The sequence below is a fragment of the Heloderma suspectum genome, chromosome 1, assembly GCF_057233095.1.
Source record: "Heloderma suspectum isolate Gila_16-S chromosome 1, 16-S_ref, whole genome shotgun sequence".
In the NCBI taxonomy this organism is placed as follows: Eukaryota; Metazoa; Chordata; class Lepidosauria; order Squamata; family Helodermatidae; genus Heloderma; species Heloderma suspectum.
Window position 1 is genome coordinate 129,169,368 of NC_139458.1, and position 27,891 is coordinate 129,197,258.

General features: G+C 43.3%; 1 protein-coding gene across 1 annotated transcript in view; it reads right to left on the reverse strand.

Moving 5' to 3' along the window:
- DRD4 (dopamine receptor D4) overlaps positions 1–27,888 on the reverse strand; it is a 41,818-nt gene extending 13,930 nt beyond the window's left edge. Inside the window, exons 1-2 of the mRNA XM_084828584.1 lie at positions 26,894–27,888; positions 88–200 (exon numbers count right to left, since the gene is read on the reverse strand). Of these exons, the coding sequence (XP_084684710.1) occupies positions 88–200; positions 26,894–27,157 (377 nt within the window). The 5' untranslated portion in view covers positions 27,158–27,888. The remainder of the gene's footprint in view (positions 1–87; positions 201–26,893) is intronic.
- Between the last annotated feature and the right edge of the window lie 3 nt (positions 27,889–27,891).

Below are 27,891 nucleotides of genomic sequence, written 5' to 3' on the forward strand. Positions count from 1 at the left end.
CTCCCATGGTTTCTATCTCTTCCTCAGAATCAGAACTGCTTTGGGGCTCTATGGGCTCCGATCCAACCCTGACACAGAGGTGCTTACCGATCCACGCTGATTGCACAGAGGTTGAAAATGGAGGCTGTACACAGCATCACATCCATGGTCATCAAGGCATCACACAGGACTGTGTTCAAGGACCATACCCCTCCCTGGAACTGAAGACAAAAACAGAGCACTAGGTGTGAGTGTATTTTGACAGCACCAGCCACTACTTAAATGCCTCCCTTCATCCTCTGTTCCTCAATCACAGCGCTAGACAAGAGTCTGTACTTGCCTCTCCTACTTTACTCTGAGAAGATCCTCCTCAATGGTTGACTCTACCAAGAGGGTTGCCAGCTTGCAACAAGAAGATCTGAGTTGTAGCTTTATCAATCAGATGGGAGCTGAAATAGCTGGGTCTTCTCCTGCACATTTCTTCCTTGATACACAAAGCAAATCTCCAGGTTGCGACCTGTTAACCTTCAGGCCAAATGCAACTTTCCTCCTGGGATATGCACTGTTGCAGCTCTAGGTTTTGTCCAGAGAAAATGTACACGTACACACACACGGATACAGGGGGCTATATCAACATTCTCAACTGCAGAGATCATCTCCTGCATTCATTTTTTTAGCCCTTATCCTCTAGATCAGCTGCAACTGCACAAACTGTAACCAAGCAACCAATGGTAAGGCCCAAAGCACCACCTTTGGATAGGATAAAAGCATCCCAGAATCTTCTATTGTCACCTTAATGTGTATTAACAGGCTATCTCCAACATGTTTGCAAAATCTGGGATTGTCCTAGAAAGAAATTACATCACAAAACCCTGTGCTAAGGTCAACTAATCCTTGCTCCACTGACACTACAAATCGCCCCCTGGGATGTCATCATCACAGATGGATTATTCACACCTCATAGACTATGGCCTCCTTATCTCTTAACTTTCAACCTGACTCCAGTCAGGCTAGGAGAAGGTTAAGGCTGCCTCAACAAAAGCTGAGGAAATCAGGTTTCCCCTGGCCTCATTAACTGCCTAAACATTAGCAAGGAACACCAGAGGCCCCACATTCACAAGTACTTGACTAGAATACAGTTTCCTATCAAAAGATTAAAGGAAGCCAAAACAAAAGTAGGTTTTTGTTCGATTGCTTTTACTTTTTCCATTTTGTAAACAACTGCTTTAAAAATTGTCTCCTTAGAGAAAGTTTATCAGCCAAAGATGGAGAAGCTCTATACAGTCAGTAAAAACAAGACCTGGAGCTGACTGTGGCTCAGATCATGAGCTGCTTCTTGCAAAATTTCGTCTTAAATTGAAGAACGTAGGGAAAATCACTAAACCGTTCAGGTATGACCTAAATCATATCCCTTATGAATATACAGTGGAAGTGACTAATAGATTTCAGGGATTAGACCTGATAGACAGAGTGCCTGAGGAACTATGGACGGAGGTCCTTAACATTGTTCAGGAGGCAGCAACTCAATCCATCCCAAAGAAAAAGAAATGCAAGAAAGCAAAGTGGCTGTCTGATGAGGCTTTACAAGTAGATGAGGAAAGAAGGGAAGAGAAAAGCAAGGGAAAAAGGGGAAGAGATATCCAACTGAATGCAGAGTTCCAGAGAATAGCAAGGAGAGACAAGAAGGCCTTCTTAAATGAACAATGCAAAGAAATCGAGGAAAACAACAGAATGGGAAAGACTAGAGATCTCTTCAAGAAAATTGGAGATATCAAGGGAACGTTTTGTGCAAAGACGGGCATGATAAAGGACAAAGAAGGTAGGGACCTAACAGAAGCAGATGAAATTAAGAAGAGGTGGCAAGAATACACAGAAGAACTATACAGGAAAGATCTGAATGTCCCTGATAGCCATGATAGTGCGGTCACTGAACTTGAGCCGGACATCCTCGAGAGTGAAGTCAAGAGGGCCTTAGGAAGCATTACTAACAAGAAAGCTAGCGGAGATGACAGTCTTCCAGCTGAGCTATTTAAAATCCTCAAAGATGATGCTGTTAAAGTGCTGCACTCAATATGCCAACAAATTTGGAACACTCAAAAGTGTTCCACAAGAGTGGCCACAAGACTGGAAAAGGTCAATTTACATTCCATTTCCAAAGAAGGGCAATGCCAAAGAGTGTTCAAACTACCGTACAATTGCGCTCATTTCACATGCCAGCAAGGTTATGCTCAAAATCCTACAAGCTAGGCTTCAGCAGTATGCGAACCGAGAACTACCGGAAGTACAAGCTGGGTTTAGAAGAGGCAGAGGAACTAGAGATCAAATCGCCAACATTCACTGGATCATGGAGAAAGCAAGCGAATTCCAGAAAAACGTCTATTTCTGCTTCATTGATTACGCTAAAGCCTTTGATTATGTGGATCACAACAAACTGTGGCAAATTCTGAAAGAGATGGGAGTACCAGACCACCTTACCTGTCTCCTGAGAAACCTGTACGAGGGTCAAGAAGCAACAGTAAGAACCAGACATGGAACAACCGATTGGTTCAAAATTGGGAAAGGAGTACGACAAGGCTGCATATTGTCGCCCTGCTTATTTAACTTATATGCAGAGTACATCATGAGAAACGCCGGGTTGGATGAATCACAGGTCGGAATTAAGATTGCTGGGAGAATTATCAACAACCTCAGATACGCAGACGATACCACCCTAATGGCAGAAAGCGAAGAGGATCTAAAGAGCCTCTTGTTGAGGGTGAAAGTGGAGAGTGCAAAAGCTGGTTTGAAACTCAACATTAAAAAAACTAAAATCATGGCATCTGGCCCCATCACTTCCTGGCATATAGAAGGGGAAGAAATGGAAGCAGTGACAGATTTTATTTTCTTGGGCTCCAAGATCACCGCAGACGGTGACTGTAGCCATGAAATTAAAAGACGCTTGCTCCTTGGGAGGAAAGCTATGGCAAACCTAGACAGCATAGTCAGAAGCAGAGACATCACCTTGCCGACAAAGGTCTGTCTAATCAAAGCTATGGTTTTCCCAGTAGTAACGTATGGATGTGAGAGCTGGACTATAAGGAAGGCTGAGCGCCGAAGAATTGATGCTTTCGAACTGTGGTGCTGGAGAAGACTCTTGCAGAAGACTGCAAGGAGGTCAAATCAAAGTCCATCCTAAGGGAAATCAACCCTGAGTGCTCATTGGAAGGACAGGTACTGAAGCTGAAGCTCAAATATTTTGGCCACCTAATACGAAGAGAAAACCCTCTGGAAAAGACCCTGATGCTGGGAAAGTCTGAAGGCAAAAGGAGAAGGGGACGGCAGAGGATGAGATGGCTAGATAGCATCACTGATGCAATGAATATGGACTTGAGCACACTCCGGGGAAAGCAGAGGACAGGAAGGCCTGGCGTGCTATGGTCCATGGGGTCACGAAGAGTCGGACACGACTTAACGACTGAACAACAACAACATCTATAGGGACAAGTACTCCTCTGAGGAATGGGGAACTCTCCCTACTTCACTGGTAAATCAATATGCTATGAGGTGCTCTTATAAGAACAAGGTAGCTGTTGTGTGCCTATTGGACTTGTGCTGCTCTTTTCCTTCCTGTCAAGATAAAAGAGACCCATTCTGCTCCCAGTAAGAGTTGGCAACTTAAGGCTGAAATCCTATGCCCATTTACCTGGGAGTGAGCCCCATATAGGGTTGTACTATTAGCGTATTGTTGTGTGGTGTACTGGCTAGAAAGCTGGGTTTGGAATGAAAGCACCAAGCTGAAATCACTGCTCAGTAAAGGAAAGAGTGGTCTGGGGCAAACCACTCTCTCTCAGCCTAACCTACTTTGGGTTAGCATCTTTTTTCTGGCAGGGTTTCAGTGCCTTTCTAAGCTACCTGAACAACAGGTGAAGCTTCTCTCAGCACAGAGATGCTCTGATTGGGAAAACATTGCCTACTGAGTATCTGCTTTGTACATAGCTGTTGAAGGCACAGTAAAAGTCCAGAAGTACAGCAAAGTCCCAGAATGTGATAGTAGTTGCAAAAATCAGCTAACTTAAAATACCCTCAGGTTTCCTTTAAAAAAATAATTAAATTTCTAGCTCCTATAGTTGTGAAGTATGTGGGCAAGACCCAGAGAAATCTCTGAAGGCAGAGGAGATGTTGAATAAGGGCCAAACTATACATGATGATCAGTTCCAAGATTCTTTCTCAATGTTGTTTTAAAACAAAAGCAGCTATCAGAAGCTGAAATCAAGAACAGAAGACAGGTAATAGGGCAGGGCAGGGCGGGGAGGGGCTGCTTAACAGCCTTGCCAGCTGTTTTTCTACTCAATATCTGCCCCCAAATACTTTCCCACCCATGTAATGCAAGACCTGGTGACCCCATTATATTTCCCCATGCAGGGTGTAAAGCAGCAGGTAGGTAAAGGGTTAAGCAGCCCCGTCCCCCCATCATCCTCCGCTCCTGATTTCAGCCTCCTGTGGCAGCTTTTCACTATAGAAAGCAAAATACAGGCACTGGGAGGTTCACAGAACTGTCCATCATGTAGTTTGGCTCTTACATTTTCAGTGCTCCTTAGTCTTCCCCATGACTAGCAGAAATAGAATAAATCATTCAAAATAATTTAAAATGGCAGAATTATGCACGAAGATATACACATCTGCATGACAGTTTATAAGGTCACAGAAGTCAGCTTTTCTTGTTGCAGAATATAGGTTACCTTAGCACACAAAAGTTGCTGCTTTTAGTGCAGAGCACGTAGTTCAATCACTGGTAAAAGGAGGGCTAAGTGCCAAAACTACTTTTGAGGTAGCTTTTAAGGCAGGCTTCAGAAATTTCCTGAACTTCTAAAAGGAGGTTATAAAAGCAGGATTCAAAAGCAGCTTCTTCTACTCAGGCCCTCCTGGTAAGTTCTTGTGAAAGTCTGTACTAGTTGAAGTGGTCTGTAGAATCAGTCCCACCATGTCCTAGCAACTATCAGTAGCCCAACACAGAAGTAATAAAACACAGTTAATAAAAGAACTTTCCCTACACCTAGAAGGAAAAGTCATGAGACATCTAACCCCAGCCCTCTTTTCTTGGCAGTAAAGTGTGCTTACGATTCTAGTCCTAGGGTTGTAAGCCCTTGTAATAAAACGTTCTAGTATCTAGGCGGAGAAGTGTAGAGCAGTTCTAATGGTGAAGCCTGGGGGAAGAACCCAACAGTTTGGGATGGGTACAATCATGGGGCCTAGTTGTGTATGTGAGTCCCCAGGAGGTGGGCTCTATGGTTTTTGGTGAGTCCAGTAGCAGAGATGAATGCAAAAGTTGTTTGTTCACCTATGGTGTACAGCCAACAAATAAACCGCTGAGGAGAAAACTGTCTGAAGCAGAAGATCTGGCCTTGCTTTTCTGGAAACTGTCTCAGCAGAATTTTTATGGCCAGGGATGTGAGAGAATTAATGTGCTCGGCTTGCAAATCTTTCCTCTTTCATTTTGACTTCACTGTTCCTTTCTTCACAGCAGATAACAGATTCATCTATCCTCCAGCATTTCCTATCATGAATCTGTTGAAGTCACTGCCACAGCTGCCAAATTCATTTATGCTGAACGTTATTGGAAAAACACACAGCGAGGGCTAGATTCTCTCTCTCAAGCCTTGTAAAACAGTAATGGGCTCTAATTTGACCCATGTCTGATTATTTTAGAACACAATAGGGTTACATTAACTTCCATAATTAGTTTTCTTGATAGAGCTTTTGTAGCTTTAATCCTACCTTCACACTTCTTTTCTTTCTAAATTAGATTTTCTTTTCTACACCTTAAAGCTGTTAATAGACCATTTGGTCCAGTATTATTGTCTCAAAACAAGTTGATTATTTGCTTTTTCTGTTCTACTGTTCAGCATGCAAAGAGTTTTGCAATCCTTATGCTATCCCCCTTAGATGAGAAACAGTGCAACCCTATACATGCCTACTCAGAAGTGAGTCCAACTGAGTTCAATAGGGTTTACTCTCACGTAAGTGGGTCTAAATATTGCAGCCTCAAGGACACATAGACCTAGTTTTACTTGAGAGTTCTAGTGTAGGCTTCTTCCTCATATTTTCATTTTCTATGTGTGTGAATGTTTTCTGTGGATTTGCAAAGTTCAGTTATTCAAGAAATTGGTTTATGTTAACCATGGTTTGTGTCAGTGTACATGAACTATAAAATCCTGCTTATCACCAAGAAGCGAAACATGGAAATTTCTCTGGAGAGAGGAATGAGCATATATCCACAAAGTTGTCTACCAGTTTTCAAAGCATGGTTTCCCAGCTCTGTGGCTCTATAAGTCTAACCTGTGTCTTTGTCACCAGCAAAGGAAACTGACTCTGGGGGTGTCTCCTCCAGCAATTTACCCAGAGCTGGCTACATGCTGAGGTCATTAGGGATACATGACATCATGGCCATCCAATTCCAAAGAAGGGCAATGCCAAAGAGTGTTCAAACTACCGTACAATTGCACTCATTTCACATGCCAGCAAGGTTATGCTCAAAATCCTACAAGCTAGGCTTCAGCAGTATGAGAACCGAGAACTACCAGAAGTACAAGCTGGGTTTCGAAGAGGCAGAGGAACTAGAGATCAAATCGCCAACATCATCTCAAGCAAGAGAATTCCAGAAAAACGTCTATTTCTGTTTCATTGACTACACTAAAGCCTTTGATTGTGTGGATCACAACAAACTGTGGCAAATTCTGAAAGAGATGGGAGTACCAGACCACCTTACCTGTCTCCTGAGAAACCTGTATGAGGGTCAAGAAGCAACAGTAAGAACCAGACATGGAACAACCAATTGGTTCAAAATTGGGAAAGGAGTACGACAAGGCTGCATATTGTCGCCCTGCTTATTTAACTTATATGCAGAGTACATCATGAGAAACGCTGGGTTGGATGAATCACAGGTCGGAATTAAGATTGCCGGGAGAATTATCAACAACCTCAGATACGCAGACGATACCACCCTAATGGCAGAAAGCGAAGAGGATCTAAAGAGCCTCTTGTTGAGGGTGAAAGTGGAGAGTGCAAAAGCTGGTTTGAAACTCAACATTAAAAAAACTAAAATCATGGCATCTGGCCCCATCACTTCCTGGCATATAGAAGGGGAAGAAATGGAAGCAGTGACAGATTTTATTTTCTTGGGCTCCAAGATCACCGCAGACGGTGACTGTAGCCATGAAATTAAAAGACGCTTGCTCCTTGGGAGGAAAGCTATGGCAAACCTAGACAGCATGGTAAGAAGCAGAGACATCACCTTGCTGACAAAGGTCCGTCTAATCAAGGCTATGGTTTTCCCAGTAGTAACGTATGGCTGTGAGAGCTGGACTATAAGGAAGGCTGAGCGCCGAAGAATTGATGCTTTCGAACTGTGGTGCTCTTACGAGTCCCCTGGACTGCAAGGAGGTCAAATCAGTCCATCCTAAAGGAAATCAACCCTGAGTGCTCATTGGAAGGACAGATACTGAAACTGAAGCTCAAATATTTTGGCCACCTAATGCGAAGAGAAAACTCTCTGGAAAAGACCCTGATGCTGGGAAAGACTGAAGGCAAAAGGAGAAGGGGACGGCAGAGGATGAGATGGCTAGATAGCATCACTGATGCAATGAATATGGACTTGAACACGCTCCGGGAGAGAGCACAGGACAGGAAGGCCTGGCGTGCTATGGTCCATGGGGTCACGAAGAGTCGGACACGACTGAACAACAACAATGGCTTGAATTAGAGACTAGACGGTGGGGGTGGGGGAGAGAAGCAAGTGAAGGTGACCTTGGAAATGCATGCTACTGCTCCACTAAAACAAACAAAAAATAAACCAGATGTTCAATAGCCAGGTGCCATAAATGCCAACTGTGCCAATACAGGGAATTGTACACACACAGACTGATAATCTGCTCTGATCTCCACATGCCCAGCTGCTACTCCTCACTCTAACACCTCTCTCTCTTCAGGAGCTAGGAGCTCCTGAACTGCCATGCCTGTCCCATTTTACATCTTGCAGAGATTCTTCATCCAGAAACATTTATGTGGGAAGGAGCTACTTCCTCATTTGGAGCAAGTATACTGTTGTCTCCTTTCTTACTTTCCTTTGGCAGGCTTCTATGAGGAAGGCCAGAAGCAAATAAATACAGGTGGGACTCTTCTTACAGCTTAACACAGGGGTTCTCAAACTTTCTATCCCAAGGAACCTCTTGAGAGAGCTAAAAATGACTGAGGCCCACCAGTCACAAAATGGTAGTGCAATGGTAGCGAAAGTCACAACATGGTGACAGATGGAGGCGGAGTTTAGCATAATAGGTTGGCAATTACTGATATCATTTTAAATTGAAATCTGATCTTTCTTTGGAAATGGCTAAATTCTTTGCCTCAGCTATTTCCTTGTAGTAGGGAGATACATAGTTCAGCTTTCCTCAAGTGAAGTACAAATATTGGCTCAGGAGGTATCAGCCTCAGCCCCCCCATTTCAGGGAGAATTTGCTGATCCAGAGACTCTAAGTAGAGAAGACCTTTTATTTTATGTTATTTTTCTCCTCCCCCTACATGCCTCTCAAAGTAATCTTACTCATCTCCTGTCATTTCTTTCTCCTTTCTCCTTTCATACTTTACTTGTAACCTATCCCCTCCTTTCACATTTAACTTGTAACCACACTAACTTGTAACCATCCTTTTCTTATCCCCTTCCTTCTTTATTCCCAGTTTTAAAAAATATTATTATTAAAGATATTAGCCTTGCTTTCTATGCCATACCTGCGTATGCAGCATGCATAGCATGGCCACGGTGCAGGGCAATCAAGCGAAGAGGCACTGGGCAGCCTACAGCACCAATACCCATGGTTTGGGAATCACTGGCTTAAAAGTTGCGAAGAGGGAATTGGGTGATGCAGGTTATTGTGCAGGTATGAGAGGAAAACCACACCTGCTGAGATTCTTGCTTCTATACAACCATCAAAGGTACAAGCACCCTGTCCTCTTTTACGCTCAGGCTGCAAAACTCAACATCTGAGGGCCACACTAAACCTGACATGGGAGTGGGAGATCCCAGCATCTCTTTCTTTACTTAAATGCCATAGGGCACTAAGAGTGGGTGGAAACAATGTGTACAATATGGATACTTGGAACTTTTCTATACAAGGCATTTATTGTGTACTTCTCATTCTTGTTTATGGGTTCTTTAGACAATGTCGTGACCCTTCAGTTTTGCTTCAGTTTTTTAAAGAGCAATTTCCCTGAGTTTTTTTAGAACAGGGAAAATGCGGTATTAAAGAAAGTGAAAGAAAACATGATTTCCACTCGTGTATTTGTGCTATTCCATTATACCACAGTGCTACCTAAAGGTTATGTAGCAGATAAGCAAGAAAGGAATTGCTTTTCATGTAGTGCTCAGATCTCAATTCTGCAATAAAACTGAAAGTATAGATACAGATTAACCTCATGTAGAAAAACTCTTGTTCTCCCCCTGCAGCTAACAGCAACTTCAGAAGGGTTTTTTTTTTCTTTTGAGGTTAAACATTTTATTTGAGTTAATAATAGTGAGATAATACCAAATTCATTATATTAGAAAAGATGAGGAAAAGGTAAAGAGAGAAAATATGGAGCAAAATGGCCAAGACCACGCAGCACCCATTCTCCTGCCCCAACAGGGTCTGTAGGTCTGGATCTGGCAATCCTATGAGCAAGACAGCAGAAGTGTGCCTTGGAGATGCTGACTGTCTCATTCCAGAAGATGGTACAGAGATTTTATGATCACACCTGTGGTGCATTTCAGATATATTTATTAATCTGTTACATTTCTATCCTGCCTTTTCTGCCAAGGATCCCAAGGCAGCGTACATGATTCTTATCTTCTCTATATTTTCCTCACAGCAACTCTGCGATGTAAGTTAGGCTGAGAGTCTGTGACTGGACTGAGGTCACCCAGTGAGATTCAAGGCCGAGTGAGGACTTGAACTTAGGTTAAGTTTTCAAGTACTTAAAAACAAAACTGTACGTTGGGCACGGTGTATAATTTTGGCTTCAGATGTTTCATCCTAGGACAGCACCTGGTGGTATGATGTCACAAGGCTTGTTCATTTTTAGAACACTGTCAGTGACAAAGAGGCTTGTACATGGAAAGTTTCTAAACTCTGAATGCACTCAGGTCTGGCACTGTGAACAGATTTAGCAGGGAAGGAACAAAAAGAATCTTCAGAAACTGTGATAAACTGCAAACCCAAGGCACCCGGCCATCTTTCTTGAGGTATTCTGGTGGAGGAGAGGAAATACAGGTGACTTATCTCCTTTTAGGCAACCCTCAGCTTCATCCAGCCTGAGACAGTTTATTATCCTACCCCACCCTGCTTTCCTTTCCTCTCTCAGTTCCCTAGTAATATTTTGAAGAGTAATACCTATCATTGAATTAAGCCAAGAAACTGACTGAGAGGAGGAGACAGGGAAAGGGATAACAATAAATGCTAATATACTGGAGTTGATATAATTTGCATTATGAACATTGCAACAGAGCTAATTAAAAAAAAGATGGGATGTATTTTGACTGGGCATGGTTCCAAATTTATACACTTGTGGTAAGGTACAGTTGCTTCCAGGGTGTTTTATTTACTTAATGTTGGCAGTTAGGCAGTCATCAGACAAGTCTTGCTGCTCATTAATGTTAACGTCTCTAAAATGGTCTGCTTTACTTTCACCTTCAGTTTTTCTCCTCCGTTTTCTTTCATCCATTTCCAAAGGATTTTTTTAAAGTGTTGTGAGTTATGTACTGGGGTACAGAAACTACTGCACGCTCAGACTACTACATAATAATCACAACATAAAACTCACCCCATAAAAAGGAGGAAAAGAGATCTGCTGAAGAGAAACTAGATTCCTAACCACAGCCACAGTCAAAGCACTGCTACTGTTACTCAATTCCATACCACATTACAGGACTTTATGAAAGCACTTCAATTTGTTCCAGACAGCAGGGGAGACATCCTCCCAACCTTAAATTCCTGCTATGGAAAGTCAGAAGTTCTTTGCTACAAGAAAAGAGGTTTCTGAACTCTTGCATATCCATTTTCTTATTTTTGTGTTACGCGAGTGGCACATCAAATTTTTCTAGATTGTCATAGCAATGCTTGCACTTCCAAAAACTCAGCTGAACTAACGGGGCCAGGGGGAAGGATTTCACACATTCAGCCTGGAGAGGGACCAAGCTCAAAGAAATAATGAAACAATAATTGATGACCTGACGCATAGTGTGTGTGCAGCTGTACTGGTGTTAATGGCAAATTACCAAGCCACTCCTTGCATGACAGAATTACTTTACAAGTAGTGCTAAAAAGTAGCCCCAAATGAATAACCAGGTAGCAGTTAATCTACAATACATAAGTTTACACTGTTCTTCTATATATTTCTTTGCTCTTGCTTTCAGGGTCTGCATGGTGCACTATAACCCCATTCCTAAGACTGAAAATGTAATGCTGCCTTAGCTTTGAATTGGCTCATTTCTTTTGTCAGAATATGAGATCATGGCAACGGTATGATTAACGTCTATGGGCTGATCATAAACTGGAATTTGTCGTTCGGATGATATGAGGTAATAATGACAGCAGCTCTGGAGATTTTTTTTTCAGAGATCAGAATGTTATTATTTCATCCAAAGGGTTAGAGTTCTAAGTTTGCTTCCTACTGAAATATTTGATTTTTGCAGCTATCTTCTGAAAAGTTGACCAAACATTGATTTCCATATACTTCTTAATAAACAATGAGGAGCTATGGACTCCTAAAAACCACTTACAATCAAGAGAAAGGAGCTTAGTCTGCCAATATAAATACCAGTTCCAAACCCCAGCTGATCAAACCGAAGAATCAGCAGTGACTCTCAGGTGCCCCTGCTGCAGCTACTGTATGTACTTGCAGGACATAAACCATGTGTGTGGGGAAGTGGTGCTTGTTTCTCATTTCATCCGATGTTTGGATCCAGGAACCAGGAACAGCCACACTCCAAGCCACATGTGTGCACTGCATGTCCTCAATCTGTGGTGTAAAAATTGTTTTTGAACATAGGCAGAATCCTACTGCTACATAAGTACAGATCTGACCCAATTAGTCCCACTGATATCAACAGGTCTCAAGCACAATTTGAGTTGGGCATCATTGCTCAGGATTGAATTCATTCAGAAAACAGTGTTAAACATGTTCAAACAAACAAACAAACCAGAACTGCCCATTTAAGGTGCCTACGGCTGGTACAGAAAACACAGTGGTCAGTTCTGAAAATCTTAGCCTGGGATTTTGGACACCAGTTCTCTTTGTTAGAGCAAGATAGATACCTTCCAAATGTTACATTTCTCCATTTTCCATATTAGATTTATGACTTTTAAGCAGTTTTCTGCATATTTACCCTATATGTATGATAACCAAATCCCCTGTCATTTCTTTTATGCTTGGCTGAGGATTAACAAATCCTGAGGAAGCCAAATCAGCTTCACCCTGGTCACATGGTAAACTGTTACCTAATTCTACTTGGTTGTGGAAGATTAGCTTGTCAAGATACGCAGTGTAAAGCTTTAGAGATCTTAAATGGCTCAGGCCTACTTTAAATAGTGCTCAAAAGCAACAGACCTGGTTTGTACGTAACAACCAAAGGGTTGTCGGGGATGTGCTGCCTACAGCATGCTTGCCTTTTCAGCTTTACAGCACAACCTACAATTGGCTCCTTCATAAGTTGTACTTCATGACATGTAAACCCAGAGTGCTGGGTTGTTTAGGGGCTAAACAATCCAGTGATTAACCCAGGGTTTGTTGCTGGGTAAACCACTGGGTTGTTTAGCCCCTAAACAACCCAGTGGTCCTAGTTCGCACTTCATGCTACACAACCTACGAAGGAGCTAATTGTGGGTTGTGTGCTAAAGGGGAAGAGGCAGGCCCGCTGCACATAGTGCGCCCCTGACAACCAATCAGTTTTTAAACCGATGGGTTGTTATTATGTACAAACATAAGCATGTCTTTATCTTCCTTTTTGTAAAGCCAGGTTTTATGATGTTTCCATGACAAACATTTGCAGTACAGATAGTAAGACCACATATTTATGGCAAAGTTTTCTCATCATACCTTCTGTGTAAAGGGACACAAGACAAGTTTGTCTGTCCAAGACATTTATACAACAGACTTTGATGACAGGGGTGTACCTCAGTGGTAATGCACATGCTTTGCATGGAAAAGGTCCCAGATTCAATATCTGGAATCTCCAGGAAGGGCTGGGAAAGACCCTGTGTTAAAGTCCTGGAGAGCTGCTGCCAATCAGTATAGACTAGCTTTCCCCAGCCTGGCACCCTCCAGATGTGTTGGACTACAACTCCCATAATCTAACTATCGGTCAGGGGCTGATGGTAGTTGTAGTCCAACACATCTGAAGAGTGCGAAGTTGAGAAATTCTGGTGTAGACAATATCAAGCTAGATGTGTTGGATTCCTCTTGATAAGGACGTCTACCACATCAGTGTATTTCTCCATTCATAAGTACAAATTCATTAGCCCTGATGCCACATCATGCACATCCAAACCATAGTTCTGATACAGCTTGTGGATGTCACTGGCACTGACTGGGGGTGCTTCCAACTGAGGCTTTTATGGTGTCATTGCCCTGCCTCATTCATGGAATTTTACAGGGAGTCCAGACATCGCTGTCTTCCAGTCATAGCCCTCCCATGTTTTCCCAACACTTCTTCCATCTTTTTCCTTACCACAGAAAATGTGTCAAGGAAAAAAAAGATGGAATTGCTGCATAACACCTTGTGGTTGGTAACAATAGGAACACCTCTGTCTGGAAGCAACATGGAACACTTTGTGTTTGTCTCCTTACCCAAAGTGAAGAGATATGCTGCTGCAGCTTCCATAATGGCCCAAACCAGTCATAGGCAACTACAGTATTTTGTATTCTCCCTCTAACAGGGAGGATGAGGGAGCACCTGAAAGCTCTCATTAGTTTCTCAGCATCCCCAGCACATGTCCTTCCAGTACTCCAAGAGTAAGCTCCCCAGGGCAATGTCCAGAGCATCTTCTTGGGGGAATCTGAGTGTTTCCCACCCACTCCCAACCCTGGGACTGGGCACTGGCATTTTGGGTCTATGAAGTCTAGACTGTATTTCCCAGAGGATGTCCCAGATCCAAGATGACAGGACCACAATCTTTGCCTATGGAGCATGCTAAACTTCATTTCCTAACATGCCCAACATGCCTCAAACTCCAAGAATTAAAAAAAAATCCTTTCCTAACCCTTTTTCCATTTCCCCCCAATTATATAAATAAGAGTAGTTTATAAGAACATAAGAAGAGCCCTGCTTGATCAGACCAGGGGTCCATCTAGCTCAGCATTCTGTTCACACAGTGGCCAAGCAGCTGTCAATGGGAAACCCACAAGCAGGAGATGAGTGCAACAGCACCCTCCCACTCATGTTCCCCAGCAAATGGTGTACACAGACTTACTGCCTCTGATTACTGGAGGCAGCATAGAGCCATCCGGTCTAGTAGCCATTGATAGCCTCCTCCTCCAGGAATTTGTGTAACCCTCTTTTAAAGCCATCCAACTTGGTGGCCATCTCTACATCTTGTGGTAACAAACTCTATAATTTAACTATGCACTGTGTGAATAAGTATTTCCTTTTATGTGTCCTGAATCTCCCACCAATCAGCTTTATGGGGTGACCCTGGGTTCTAGTATTATGAGAGGGAAAAAATGCTCCTCAAACTACAGGCCTCCCTCCCTGCATGCCTCATGGGACAGAGAGAGCACAAAGTGATTGCATGAAGAATTCATTAAGAGACTTGGCACTTCAGGCCTTAACCAGGATTGGGCCATGCCAAGAATGAAGGCCTGCTTTCTGCCGTGAGAATAGGCCGGGCTGTCATGTCTGAGGTGACCACCTGGATCTGGCTGTTACCTAACAGTCCTCAGCTCTGCAGCTCAAGGCCAAGCTCAGTCCACATTAATTGGGAAAGAGATAACAGGTGGGACTGGTGAGAAGATCCTGCCCCTTCTGAGGTGAGGGTGGTGTGCCCTGGGGCTGAGCTTTGATTGGCTATCCAAATTCTGCCTTGAGTTGCTGGGGCTGGGCCTTAAATAGAGGGCTGGGGAAAAGCAGGCCGTCCTCTCTTGCCCTGATGGTTCTTGGACGAGTTGAAGGTTGGAGACTATCCTGGAAGGCCCATACTTTGGTATGTATAAAATAGAATAGCTAGCTTTGTTATTTTGCTTGGGGGTGCGCACGACAGCTCTCAGCGTTCCTGGATGTTTGGCTCATTATACTCTTGCTGCTTGTAATTTCCTGAACAACCTACCACCTCTCCTCTTCCTTCCCAGTTGTCCCTTTCCCTTCAATAAACTTTCCCCCAACTTTCAGTTGGTGTGTTCTGCTTAACTTCAGTGCCTATTGGCCAGGGTGGAAAGCTAGTGGGTTATTGTGGGGATTTGTGGCCAGGTTTGGCCTGTCCTACCTTGCAGGGTTGTTGAGACTAGACTCAACCATCCTTCACAGGCTACATCACTAAAAAGGATAACTCTCTCTGGTGTTACTGAAATTGAAATCCAGCCTGCAAATATTACAAGTGCATGAACCTATAAATAGGTGTAGTGACTCAATCTTGTTAACTTCACCGAATCATGCATAGTATCTTTTTGATCTCAGCTTCCATAACAGTCTTTCCCCCATCCCTCGTCAGATCTGTGTATTTATATAATACCCTGAACCCGAAAAAGGCTGCCATGATCATTCCCCCACTCAGGGAAAGGTGAGCAAAGCAGATGAATATAGATAGCACTGATGGATTTTTATATATGTTTGATGACTGCAACAGGGAGAGAAGCAAACAAAACTTTGAACAATGTGGTTCTTTGAGCCATCAGAAAGTGCATAACTTTGAAACATATTCTGAGAATATGATAGTACCAAAAAGTAAAAGAATGAGACTATTCTCTGCCACTATGTTTGGACCAACTACTAGGGAACAAAGAACAACTTCCCCAGAATGTGAAGTACAGCGTGTTGCAGGTGCAGATCACAAACCATTTTTTCCTCTTAGGAAATTTCTACCCAGCACCTCTATTTTGAAAATGGAAATGAACTGAAAAATAAATTGTGGAGGAGAAAGCAATTGCACAGGGTGGGGACCCACAAGTAATCCTCTAAAGATCTCACAATTTATTATTAGTATATCCAGATTGCCTCCCAATGATGAACATCCCCAGATTAACAATTCCTTAAATACAACTGTTGTAGTGTAAAGGGTACATGACATGCGGCAGAAGGTATGGAAATAAATTCACCAACACAGACACAGCTATTGGGTGTTTACAATACACACCTCTGGAATCTTCATCTCCACTCACACATTGGTTTGATGTAATGAGAGATCAGAGATATTTTAATTGAGAAGTAAACATGGGAATGAGAAATGATAGTAAGTACAAATCTCCACAACAAAATAACTTCACCTTCTACTTCAATATATAGATAAACCCATAGATAGTTCTACACTTGGGGAGAAGGTCACTGGACTTTCTAAAGGAGAACAGCGCCAATTCTTTATTTAGGTTTTCAGGAGAGAAATCTTTTCTGACATGATAGATGAGCAATACACACATATAAAAGATGGCCTCCTACATAAGAAATAAGAATGGCTGATGAAACCCCCTATATGTAGAGCCTGTAGTAAGACTGAGTAATATGTAGCCAATGGCTTAGAAATGCATTGTCCCAGGTATCTGTTTGTAGCAGATAACAGCCATGACAAAGATTCAAAAATAACTTGGAAAAAGGTCATTTTTGAACGCCTACTTTCAATCATGCTGAATGAATAGATCTGTTGGAAATATTTCCTTTCCTCTTCATTTAATTACTACTGACTTAAAAAGAAGAAAAATAAGAGGAAAGATGTGTATGCAATGAGTCTTCCTGCAAATGCTACTTAAAGCATGGTCACTCATCAATTAAGGAATGTGCTGATCAGGTGAGTTTCCTTGCAGACAGGAACTTGCAGAATGTTACAGCATAAAAGCCCTACTTGGGCATACGCCCTCAGTGGGACTGTGCTTGTTGGCACCACCCCCTCTGTTGGGTCCCCAGTTCAGCCATACTGACTTCCATGTATTGAAGGGGGAAGGTCTGAAGCAGGGAGTATATGCATGGAGACTCAGCACGCAATTTAGAACCCTGCACTATCTAAATGATGTAGGGTGCCTACACACAGACGGTAGGCTGCAGGACTCCCCCTCCAATGCGTAGAAGATGGCAGGGCTGCACCAACCTGGATGCAACAAAGGGGCAGTAAGCACGGTCACATTCTCCTCCAGTGACTGGAATCCTGTGAGGGTGAATGCAAGTTTACAGAAGTAGGGTTGCTGAATTCAATAGGAGGTAGGACTCCTACACCTTTTAAAATGTGTGTGGAAGGAAGTAATATAGCAGGTGCCATTTCTCTGACAATGACACAGGAAACTTCACTTCTCAAAATTAATCCTTCTGCATAACTATGTTGAAAAAACAAACAAACCAAAAAGTAAATAAGCTTTTTTAAAAAAGGGCCTGTCCTGTATTGAATGTTGACTGCTTTAAAGTCAGACATACCTAATATAATTTTGCATATATTCTATTATCCTACCCTGGTAAAGTACAATCCATGGGTAGGTCAGGAGGGTACAATCCAACAAGCAGTCTGGAGTAGAAGGAGAGGACAGACAGGTAACAAACAGATAGGCAGGGTTCAGTCAGGATCAAGATTCCTGAAAACAAGGTAGGTCAATGATAGGTCTTTCAAGACAGAGCCCAGGGAGGAGACAAGTTGTTCCCATCAGAGCTCAGTCTCAACTGAATCCTTTAATGCTGCATGAGGCTGACTAAACTTCTCAGACTTCGCCCCCTTGCTGTGGAGTGCAGAGTCTTAACAGGGCAGCTCCCTCACCTGGAGCCTAACACTTCATTGTCTCTCTGCAAGCTTATGCTGGGCACTCTGTGTTGACACACCACCCTGGTGGAGCACAAAGCCCTCAGCGGCAAAAATGCTAGCCCCTTTATGGAATGGGACTTTGAGGCTGCTCTCTCTGGGGGTCCAGACTCAGGGGTCTCAGGTACCTTGGGCTCAACAATGGGGTTCAGGCCCAATGCCTCCTCAGTCAGCACCACTGGCCCTTCAGCCTCTGTGCCTGGGTTGCTGCTGGCCTTCGGGGCCTATGAGGTCACTGGAGATATAGGGCTTCTTCACACGGTGCTTTTATCCTGCTATTGTGATTGGTTACTCACAGGGGTTTGCGGGGTCCTTTAGATGACATCATCAACCTCCAGGGCATCTCCTGCACTAAATGACCTTCATTCCATTTTTTAAAAGACCGGAGATAATGAGCTATCAAATTACTGAGCTTGAGTTCTGTTTTGAGTTCCCTCATGAAAAGAGAAAAACCTACAATAAGAGGAGCTAGACCAATGAAACATATGTCAGATTCAGATAAGGGTGAAAAGGGGCAGGGGGAGGAACTGCATGTAAAGGGAGTATGTTGTGATCCTGCATTTAAAATGGAATTTTAGGCTGGTGTAGAGATGCTCATACTTCATACTTGGTGGGGTTCTTATTCAAAAGCATGCAATGGATCTCTGATGTATTATAAACAGTAATATGAAAAAACATGCAGATAAAAGGCAAAAAGAAAGATAGACTAAGCATGAAAAGGAGTGTATATTAGTACTGGGAACAGGAAATCCCCAGCCAGGTTAATCAGGCTTTTCCTGGTGAATATCAAATTGCCCTTGAATGTCATTGTGTGTCCCCTCCTAGCAAGCAAAAGGAATAAAACCCCTCAAGAGGGGCACCACTCAGCCAACCACCAATGATTCACTTTCCTTTCCTAATGAACTGTATTAAAAATAAATAGCTAAGTGGTTAACCCAGGCTTGACTGAATAGGGAGCATCAACACAGAAAAGGGCTATAATATTAAATTGACTGCCTGCTGGCATCACCTTTCATCCAATACTAATAGAATTCACACTGAAGATGATAGAAAGAGCTACTAGGATCTTAATAGAGAGAGAAAATTGTTCCACGTTGCTCTGCCTACTCCAAATGGCTTGCAGTAGAATTTGTCTCCTCTGGCATGAAGAAATAATAGATACTATGGGGATAATAGTAGAGCTACCAACCCTTCCAATATGATCCTAAGAAATACAGAACGTCACTGGAGTTACAAAGTCCATACGCCTGATGTGTTATATAGGAAAAACATGCCAAAACCACACTACAGTCCAAGAAGATGAATCTGCAATGCAAAAATCTTTACAGAATTTTTGAATAACAGTTTCAAGGACAAACAGACGATCAAGCCATATCTCAGCCACAGGACTAGCCCCACCATGAAAGAGAGTAAGCTGGCCACCTCAGGCAGCAAATGTTCGATGTATTCAAAAGTGGTACATCAGGGATGGGTAACCTCTGGCCCATGGGCCAGGTGAAGTCCACAGGGCCTCCCCTCTGCCCCCCTGTACTGCAATTAGGCTTTTTAAAAGCTGCTGTTGGTACCAATACATGCTTTAAAAAATCCAACTTGCTGCACGGGGGGCATTTTTGGAGTGGGGTAGGTCACTGCTGGAGAGAGAAGGGGTAACCCCCACTCCCTCGGCACTGTAACCACTCCTCAGAAAATCTCCTTGTGCTGCAATCAGGCTTTTATAAAGTGAAGTGTGTGTATATGAATGTATGGGTATGTGTTATGTGTGTATGGGTGTGTGTGACTGAATGGCTATTTGTGGTGTGTGTGTGTGGGGGGGGAGGCTCCACCAACTTTTCACAGGGGCCCCACCCGTTATGTGCGTATGGGTGTGTGTGACTGAATGGCATGTGGCCCTTGGAAGGTTCCCCAAGAGGAAATGTGGCCCTTGGGATGAAAAAGCTTCCCCAGCCCTGCTATACATGGTCATTTATTTGATTTATTCTTATAATTTTTCAGGGGATCATTTGCATTATCCACCTGAGGCACTAGAATGTCTTGTCACCAAGGCATGCTTGAAATCATCATCATAAGCTAATTAGGCTTAAATATAAGAAAGAGCAAGAATAGGATCTTATAACCAACTTCTTTAAAGTTTCAATGAGGTAAAGCTGCAGTTTACAAACCACCCACCTCAGAATCATCGTTAAAGGCTATGGTACCATTACCAACTCTATCAAATATTGAAAATATTCCCATAACTGGTAAGCAGCAGATAGAAGGGAACTGCTTGCTAACACTAGACAATAATAGAAATTGCATTATTAGTGGAATGTGTCTGAAGGAAGAGACGGAGGTCACATGTCCCCTAAAACAGGGGCCTAAAATGGAGACATTAATTGAAGCAACTTTTGTATGAAGAGATGAATGAAAGCACACAATTTATCAGTGAACAATGAAACTAAAGCTGTCAGGTAGGCAGCAAAAAGAAACAACTTTGAGGATATTAAATATGAATCTATGTATACAACCACTGCATACCAAAGTTCCATCTGCGACACATACACCCACCTCTTCTTGGATAGTTTGCTTTCTATTTCAATTGGCATGGTGAGATCTACTTATCCACAGGGAATGCATTTTTGTTCTCTGTCCATGTGAGCTACAGCCTATGGAGAACCATCCATGCGCACAAACTTTCTTATATCAGTTGCGTCCCTGACAGGGCTTTCAAAGATCCCATAGGCCATTACATCACTCTTGAGTTACCCTGACTCAGGTAGACGCGCATCATGCTTCACTAGGAAAACCTGCTATCTACCTATCTGAATAGCTCCACATCTCACATGTGCAAAAATTTTTTAGAAATTCATGCACCTTGCTTCATGGAGGATAAGGCTATCAATGGCTACTAGTACTGATGACTATATGCTTTCTCCAGTGTCAGAGGCAGTATACCAATGTACACCAGTTGCTGGGGGAAACAGGCGGGAGAATGCTGTTGCACTCAAAGCCTACTTGTGAGTTTCCTACAGGCAGCTGGTTGTCTTTAAGCAGAATTGTTGTAGAAATGGATTTCAACTTATTTCATTCCAAGGCCTATATCCACAAATGTATGCCGGTATTCACACCCAGGACTAGCTCTGCCCAGTGAAAGAGATTGCCAACATCAAGGAAGTGCTGCTGATTGTCATGTTCACAATTCTAAGACAAAACACCAATTCTAAAACAAAACACCAACAAAATGTATGACTTGTAGGAAGGAGCAAGGAAATGTGATGCGGAAATTCTTCTGTGGGTTTTTGTATTTATGGTTTTAACTACTATATTATGCACCACCCAGAAAGACCTTTGGTTATTGGGTGGTATAGAAATGTAATAACTAAAATAAATATTAGACATGAGATAGACATCAAGTGTGGGTTTCACATATATACAACTATTTTTGACAACTGTTGCATTAACTCCTCTCAAACATGTTTACATGGCCAATTATTAGTCATTATAATAATTTATGCAGTACACTGAGGAGTGTTTTCAATTCCAATATTATACACCATACTAAATACATACCATTAATGGTAATTGTAATAGCCCTACTGCTAAGCCAACACAGCTTCATCACACTTGGTGATGCTCCCACTGAAATATTAACTCCACCACTGGGATTTCCAATAGTAGAAGTAGAAAAGAGCTATTCTGTAAAGGGAAAAAGGGAGGGGGGAGCCACCCCTGTTCCTCTACCATGTGTTGTATTTGGTCTTGTATTAGATCATATCTGTGGACTCATGTATCTTCTAGCACAGGCCTGTACACCTTCTGACTCACTGAATGTAGCTACCAGGAGCTCAGTATATCTCCTGTTTTTTGAGCTGCTGTGTGCCCAGGACTGCAAAATAGGCAGGCTGTCAAATACCTAGCAGGCCACAGTAAATAGCTGGTGGGCTGCATTCGACCTGGTTAGCCACAGTTTGTTGTCCAGATCTATTGTAGCATTTTCCTGCAATGCCACAATCACCAAGCAATTCCAAACCCTCCCATCTTTTCCAGACCCCACCCCCCACCATGCTGCCGGCTCTCCACATCCAGGCAATACTAATCTCATAAACCTTTAGCAAATCCTGTCTGCCTCTTGCTTTGGCTTTCAAATGTGTTGCATACATGTGTGACTGTCCTTACTCTGTGCTCTGCCTGTTTGCAGGGATTTCAGCCCAAACTGGTTGATGCTTAACAATTTATCCTGAAACATTTGGAAAATTCCATCTGAGCATCTGTTATCTCCACAGACAACGCCCTCTTGGAATCCTCTGAATATCAAGGTTTTCGGTTTCGAGTCCAAGCCGTTATCAGTCTTCAAAATTTTGCCCAACAAATTCCTTGAGCCCTATAACAACTACCTGCAGCTCTACAGGTTTTTGACCTTGCACTCTATACATCATATTGATCAGTCAACATGGGATTCCTAACCTAGGGCAGCCAGGTGTCCTACTTTACAGAGGACAGTCCTTTACCTGAGGAGCTATCAGAGAACAGTCCTCTTATTTGAAGGGCTCTCCAGTCCAAGTCCAGTTTAAAGATAAAGAACTAGAAGAAGTGAGAGGAGGGGCCTTGAAGCTGCCTATCAAGATTTATCACCTGGACAGCACACTAAGTAGGCACATAGATCACCTAGTCTGTCTTCCCCACTATGGTGAGATGTACTGTATTTCTATTTAAATTATAATTATTATTTCTAAATGTGCATCAATACAGGTCAATCACCATATGAAAACTGTTGTCTTCTTTTCTGGCAATGCATTTCCTCTTTTTTGGCAGTGTGTTAAGTGGCCACGGTCTGCACATCACAGGATTCATGGATGTTACTATATATATTTGGATGGAAGATATTAAGACGCATTTGACCTATTGATTTTATTCTATTTTGTACAAATGTAAAAATCAAAGGATGGAGTGATGAAGTGATGAAGTGAACTGCCTACAGCAACTAGCCATGCTGGCCAGGGAAGATGAGAGTTGTAGTCCAATAATGTGTTCTTCTAATCATTGCAAGTTAAGTCCCTTGGATCAGTTTTTTCAGCATTTGAAACTGAACACTAGACATTTCCCAGAAAAATCCAGCATGAGTCCTTCAAAACTGTAGAGAGCTAAATACAAAATTGTATATTTTGAAACAAGGTGTACAGTCGCTTGCTCAGGGTCAAAAATAGTGGCATGTTCTTGTTTACTTCAGTGGATTCTGAGATCAGACCCTCAGCAAACATTATGGAATAGCTAGTACATACATAGGAAGAATGTTTTAGCTCAACAGGCTTCTTTTCTTCTTTAAATGAGAGGTACCCTTGGAAACATGAGTGCTTTTTTCATTTAATAACAGCCTGCTAAGATAATGGATAATAATAGGGTGCGGTATGTATCGCATCACTGTTTCTAATTCATATTCTAATACATATTCCTGACATTCAATCTACTCCACATTTAGCTCCTCTCACACCTCTGCCTCACAAGACTTCCATTAACTTCAAATAAATTTGAATCAGAACTAAGAGGGACTGGCACACCTACTTTGAACATTATTTTTCAAGTTAATTTGGGAAGCAGAGGCCTTTTGATATGCATACACGCATGCACATGCACACACATTAATGTCTGACAACACTGCCATTAGCCCTTACAAGTAAACCAAAAAGGAAAATAATCCACGTTTCATTCAGTTCTTAATTTTAGCTGCCCATGTTTTATCTTCAACTTCGAGTCTGCTTTAGCTGTTCCACAAATTTCCAATGATCAAGTAAACTAAACCTTATAAACAAGTGTTTAGCTCTGGAAGAAGATGTTTTCCAGATCTCCAAGTAGCATTTGAATATTTATTTCATCTGCTAAACACAGGAGAGCCCTCATATGATTTTGGTTTATTTGAGAATCCTTGCTCCCCAAGATACTGTAAGCCCAAGTATCAACTAGCTAACTTAACAAGCATTAGTTCCTATTTATATGAACTACTAATTATCCAAATGTTTTGCATGAGATCTACCTACCTTTCAAGCTACCTGAACACATGGGAATTTTAGGCTGCATTCCTTAGCATACTTTCTAGAAACTCAGTGGGATTTTCTTTTGAGTAAACATGCTTAGATTCAAGCCATGACTCTATTTAACAGTGTTTATATTACAAAATTCATAAAATTCCACGATGCTGAAACTTGGTTAGAAAACATATTAATTTCCAATCCATCTAGCTCATTTCTTCAGGTTACATAGATACTTGCAACTTCTGCATCACTCAATGGTATGACTATTTTAGATTTTATATTTCTGATTTAGGCAATGTTGGGTTTGGATCAGAGAGATCTAAACACAAACTTCACTTCTGGAACAGACTTAGTGAATGGCTTTGAGCAAATCTCCTCCCTTCTTCACATACCTAAAAAGAAAACCAAATGTATCAACTCAAAGTGTTAGTGTACAGAATGGATTGTAGATCCGCAGATGCAATGAAAATAGCAAAACAAACCATCCTAAATATATTATCTTATCAAGTCGATGGATTGTGTGTACAGTTCCAGAGACCAATAGTTATTTCATTATGTTTATACCCTGTCTCTATTCCAAGGAGCTCAGGGCAGCATACATAATTTGTCCCCCCCCCCCCTACACACACATTTTATCCTCACAACAACCCAGTGAGGCAGATTAAGCTGAGAGATGGTGACTGGCCCATTATTACCCAAAGAGTTTCATTGCTGGGTGGAGTTTTGAGCCTGGGTCTCTCCAATCCTAGCCCAACATTCTAACCAATACATCACAATGGCTGTCATTAAGAAGATATTATTACATTTATATACATTTATACCCCACCTCTCTTCTCTCATTGAATTCCAGGTGACATAAATGGGAGTTCCCATGGTCTCCCATTACAGCACTAACCAAGCCCAAACCCGCTTAGCTTCAGCAAGGTTGCTGCATCATGTATGTGCCTTCAAAACTACTACATTAAGCAAAAGCATTTAATGTCCTTAACAGACACGTTATTATAGGAGCCACAAGCGTGGCTCCTATAGATAAGACATCAGTAAAATAATATTTGGGAGTCCTTGGGAGGAGAGCAATGACAAATCTAGATAAAATAGTTAAGAGCAGAGACATCACACTGACAACAAAGGTCCGCATAGTTAAAGCAATGGTATTCCCCGTAGTAACCTATGGCTGCGAGAGCTGGACCATAAGGAAGGCTGAGCGAAGGAAGATCGATGCTTTTGAACTGTGGTGCTGGAGGAAAATTCTGAGAGTGCCTTGGACTGCAAGAAGATCAAACCAGTCCATACTCCAGGAAAGAAAGCCAGACTGCTCACTTGAGGGAAGGATATTAAAGGCAAAACTGAAGTACTTTGGCCACATAATGAGAAGACAGGATACCCTGGAGAAGATGCGTATGCTAGGGAAAGTGGATGGCAAAAGGAAGAGGGGCCGACCAAGGGCAAGATGAATGGATATGCTGGAGGTGACAGACTCGACCTTGGGGGAGCTGGGGGTGGCGACGGCCGACAGGAAGCTCTGGCATGGGCTGGTCCATGAAGTCACGAAGAGTTGGAAATGACTGACCAAATAAACAACAAAATAATATTATAAATTAAGAACATAAGAAGAGCCATACTGAATCAGGCTGAAGGCCTGTCTAGTCCAGCATTCCACTCACACAGTGACCAACAAGAGACCCCCATGGGAAGCCCACAAGTGGGCGATGAATGCAATAGCACCCTCCCGTTCATGTTCTCCAGCAACTGGTATAGAGTCATATGATGAGATTGCTAGTGGAAAACTTAAAAACACACACACACACACACACAAGAGCACCACAGAACTGCAGCACTGGTTTGGTAGAACTATACTGGTCTGGAAAAAAAATAGCCACTTCATTTGAAGTGTATGCCTGCACTGGCCCTTCTCAGGGGATGGAGGTATAACTCCAACAGACAATGGTCCACAGCGTACAGGCTCTCAGTCTATGTTGGTTACCTGCCTGCCTGCCTACCTACCTACCCAACCAGGCACATGCAAGGGACATGGCCCATTCAGGAACTGGAGCAATCGTAATGCTTGTGTTTCCACTGTCTCACTAGTCCAAAGGCTCATCAAACAGCACAATACTCCAAAAAAACTCATAGTCATGAACTGCACAGCCCATAGTGGCCTCATCAAACATGTGGACCAACAAGGACCAGTGCAGAGCGTGGCACTGCATGTTTCCAACATTTGTTGTTACATGTGCCTAGACATCCCTACAAGGCTGCAGATGACCATGGTGAGCTTTCATGCAAAGATTTCCCTATGTAGGATTTATGTTCTGGTAACAGTGACCAGTTGCAGTGGGCGACTGGGATTTCATACCTTAACGGCACAAGAAAAAGAGGTGCGAACCCAAAGGAGGTTAGGCTGAGGGAGAGAGGTTTGCCACTCTGTGCATCTTTCTTAGCTGAGCAGCAATTTCAGCTTGGTGCTCCCATTCCAAACCCAGCACTCTAGCCAGTACGTAACACAATACACTACACCACAACCCTGTATCTGTCTACCCAAAAATAAGTCCCGCAAATTCAATGTTGCTTACTCCCAGGCATAGGATTGCTGCCTTAAGACAGTTGTGCAGAGGAGAAATATTTGGCAGCCACACTTCTTTTCCCTACCATGCAACCCTACGACACGAGAAGCTGCACCGGCTGACCCCCCCCCCCCCGCCCTTCTACACAACTGTCTTTAACCCACTCATTGCATCTGGTCACACCGTACACTGTGAACGGAGTCATACTATATATATATATATATATATATGGATATCTCGTAACTCAAGTGGAGCCTCTTTTATCAAATAGAAGATTGCGTGGCAATAATACTCCTCGGAAGCGAACATGGGAAAAGAAAGGTCAGAAGAAAAGGCGCGAAAGAGGCTGGCTGGACTTTACCTCCGAATAGACATAAAGAGGTAACACCAGGATGGCCAAGAGGAGGTCTGCCACGGCTAAGCTGACGATGAAATAGTTGGTGGTGGTCTTCAGCGCTTTCTCCGTGCAGACGCTGAGGCACACCAGCAAATTCCCACTGATGATGAAGAGGATGAGGAAGACGCCGAAAACCAGGGCGGCGAAGTTGTAGTCCGGATCCCCTTCCGGAGTGAGGCAGGTGGTGTCATTGGACGAGAAGTCTTTCTCGGTGCCGTTGGGCCCCATGGCCGCCCGCCTGCGTCTGATCACGGCCAGCCACCCGCCCTTTAAGAACCCGGGCCCCGCTGAGGAGCCCTTCTCTGCCGCGAGCAAAAGGGCCGCTTTTCGCAGAAAAGCTTCATGGGCGCTTCTTCGCCCCCAACCAGCCCTCGTTGGGGGACGAGTGGCGGCCTGGCGGAGCTTGGCAGGCGAAGGGGCAGTCACATCTCCCGGGAGCCGGCTGGACGGGGGTCAGCGCCGCCGAGGCTGCCCCACTCCATGCTTGAGACGGCGTAGCAGCTGCGGCGAGGGAAGGCAGGCGCGGGAAACCGCGGCAAGCTCCTCTCCTCCGCTCGCTACTCCGGAGCGAGCGGCCAAAGCGCTCTTTTCCCGGCACGGCGGGGCCTCGCCGAAGCCAGCCAGCCCCTTCCCCAAAGTTTCCTCTCTTGCGCACCGAATCAGCCCCGGCCACTAGCGCGGGAGGAAGGAGCCTTCGGCAGCGCAAGCCGATGCACGTCTACTCAGAAGGAAATCCCATGGAGTTCAATGGAGCGTCTCAGCGGCAAACGGGTATAGGATTGCAGCCCGAGTCCGCTTAGTTCTTGCAGAGAGAGAAAACCCGCACGCACCGGGGCGTCCCTCGTGCTGACTTTTTCTCCTCCTCAAGGAAAGGTCTGCTGCACTGGAGTGAGCTACAAGTCGGTCACCTCCAGGCGAGGAACGCAAGCTGATTAAAAGAGAGGATGATAGAGGTCTGCGGG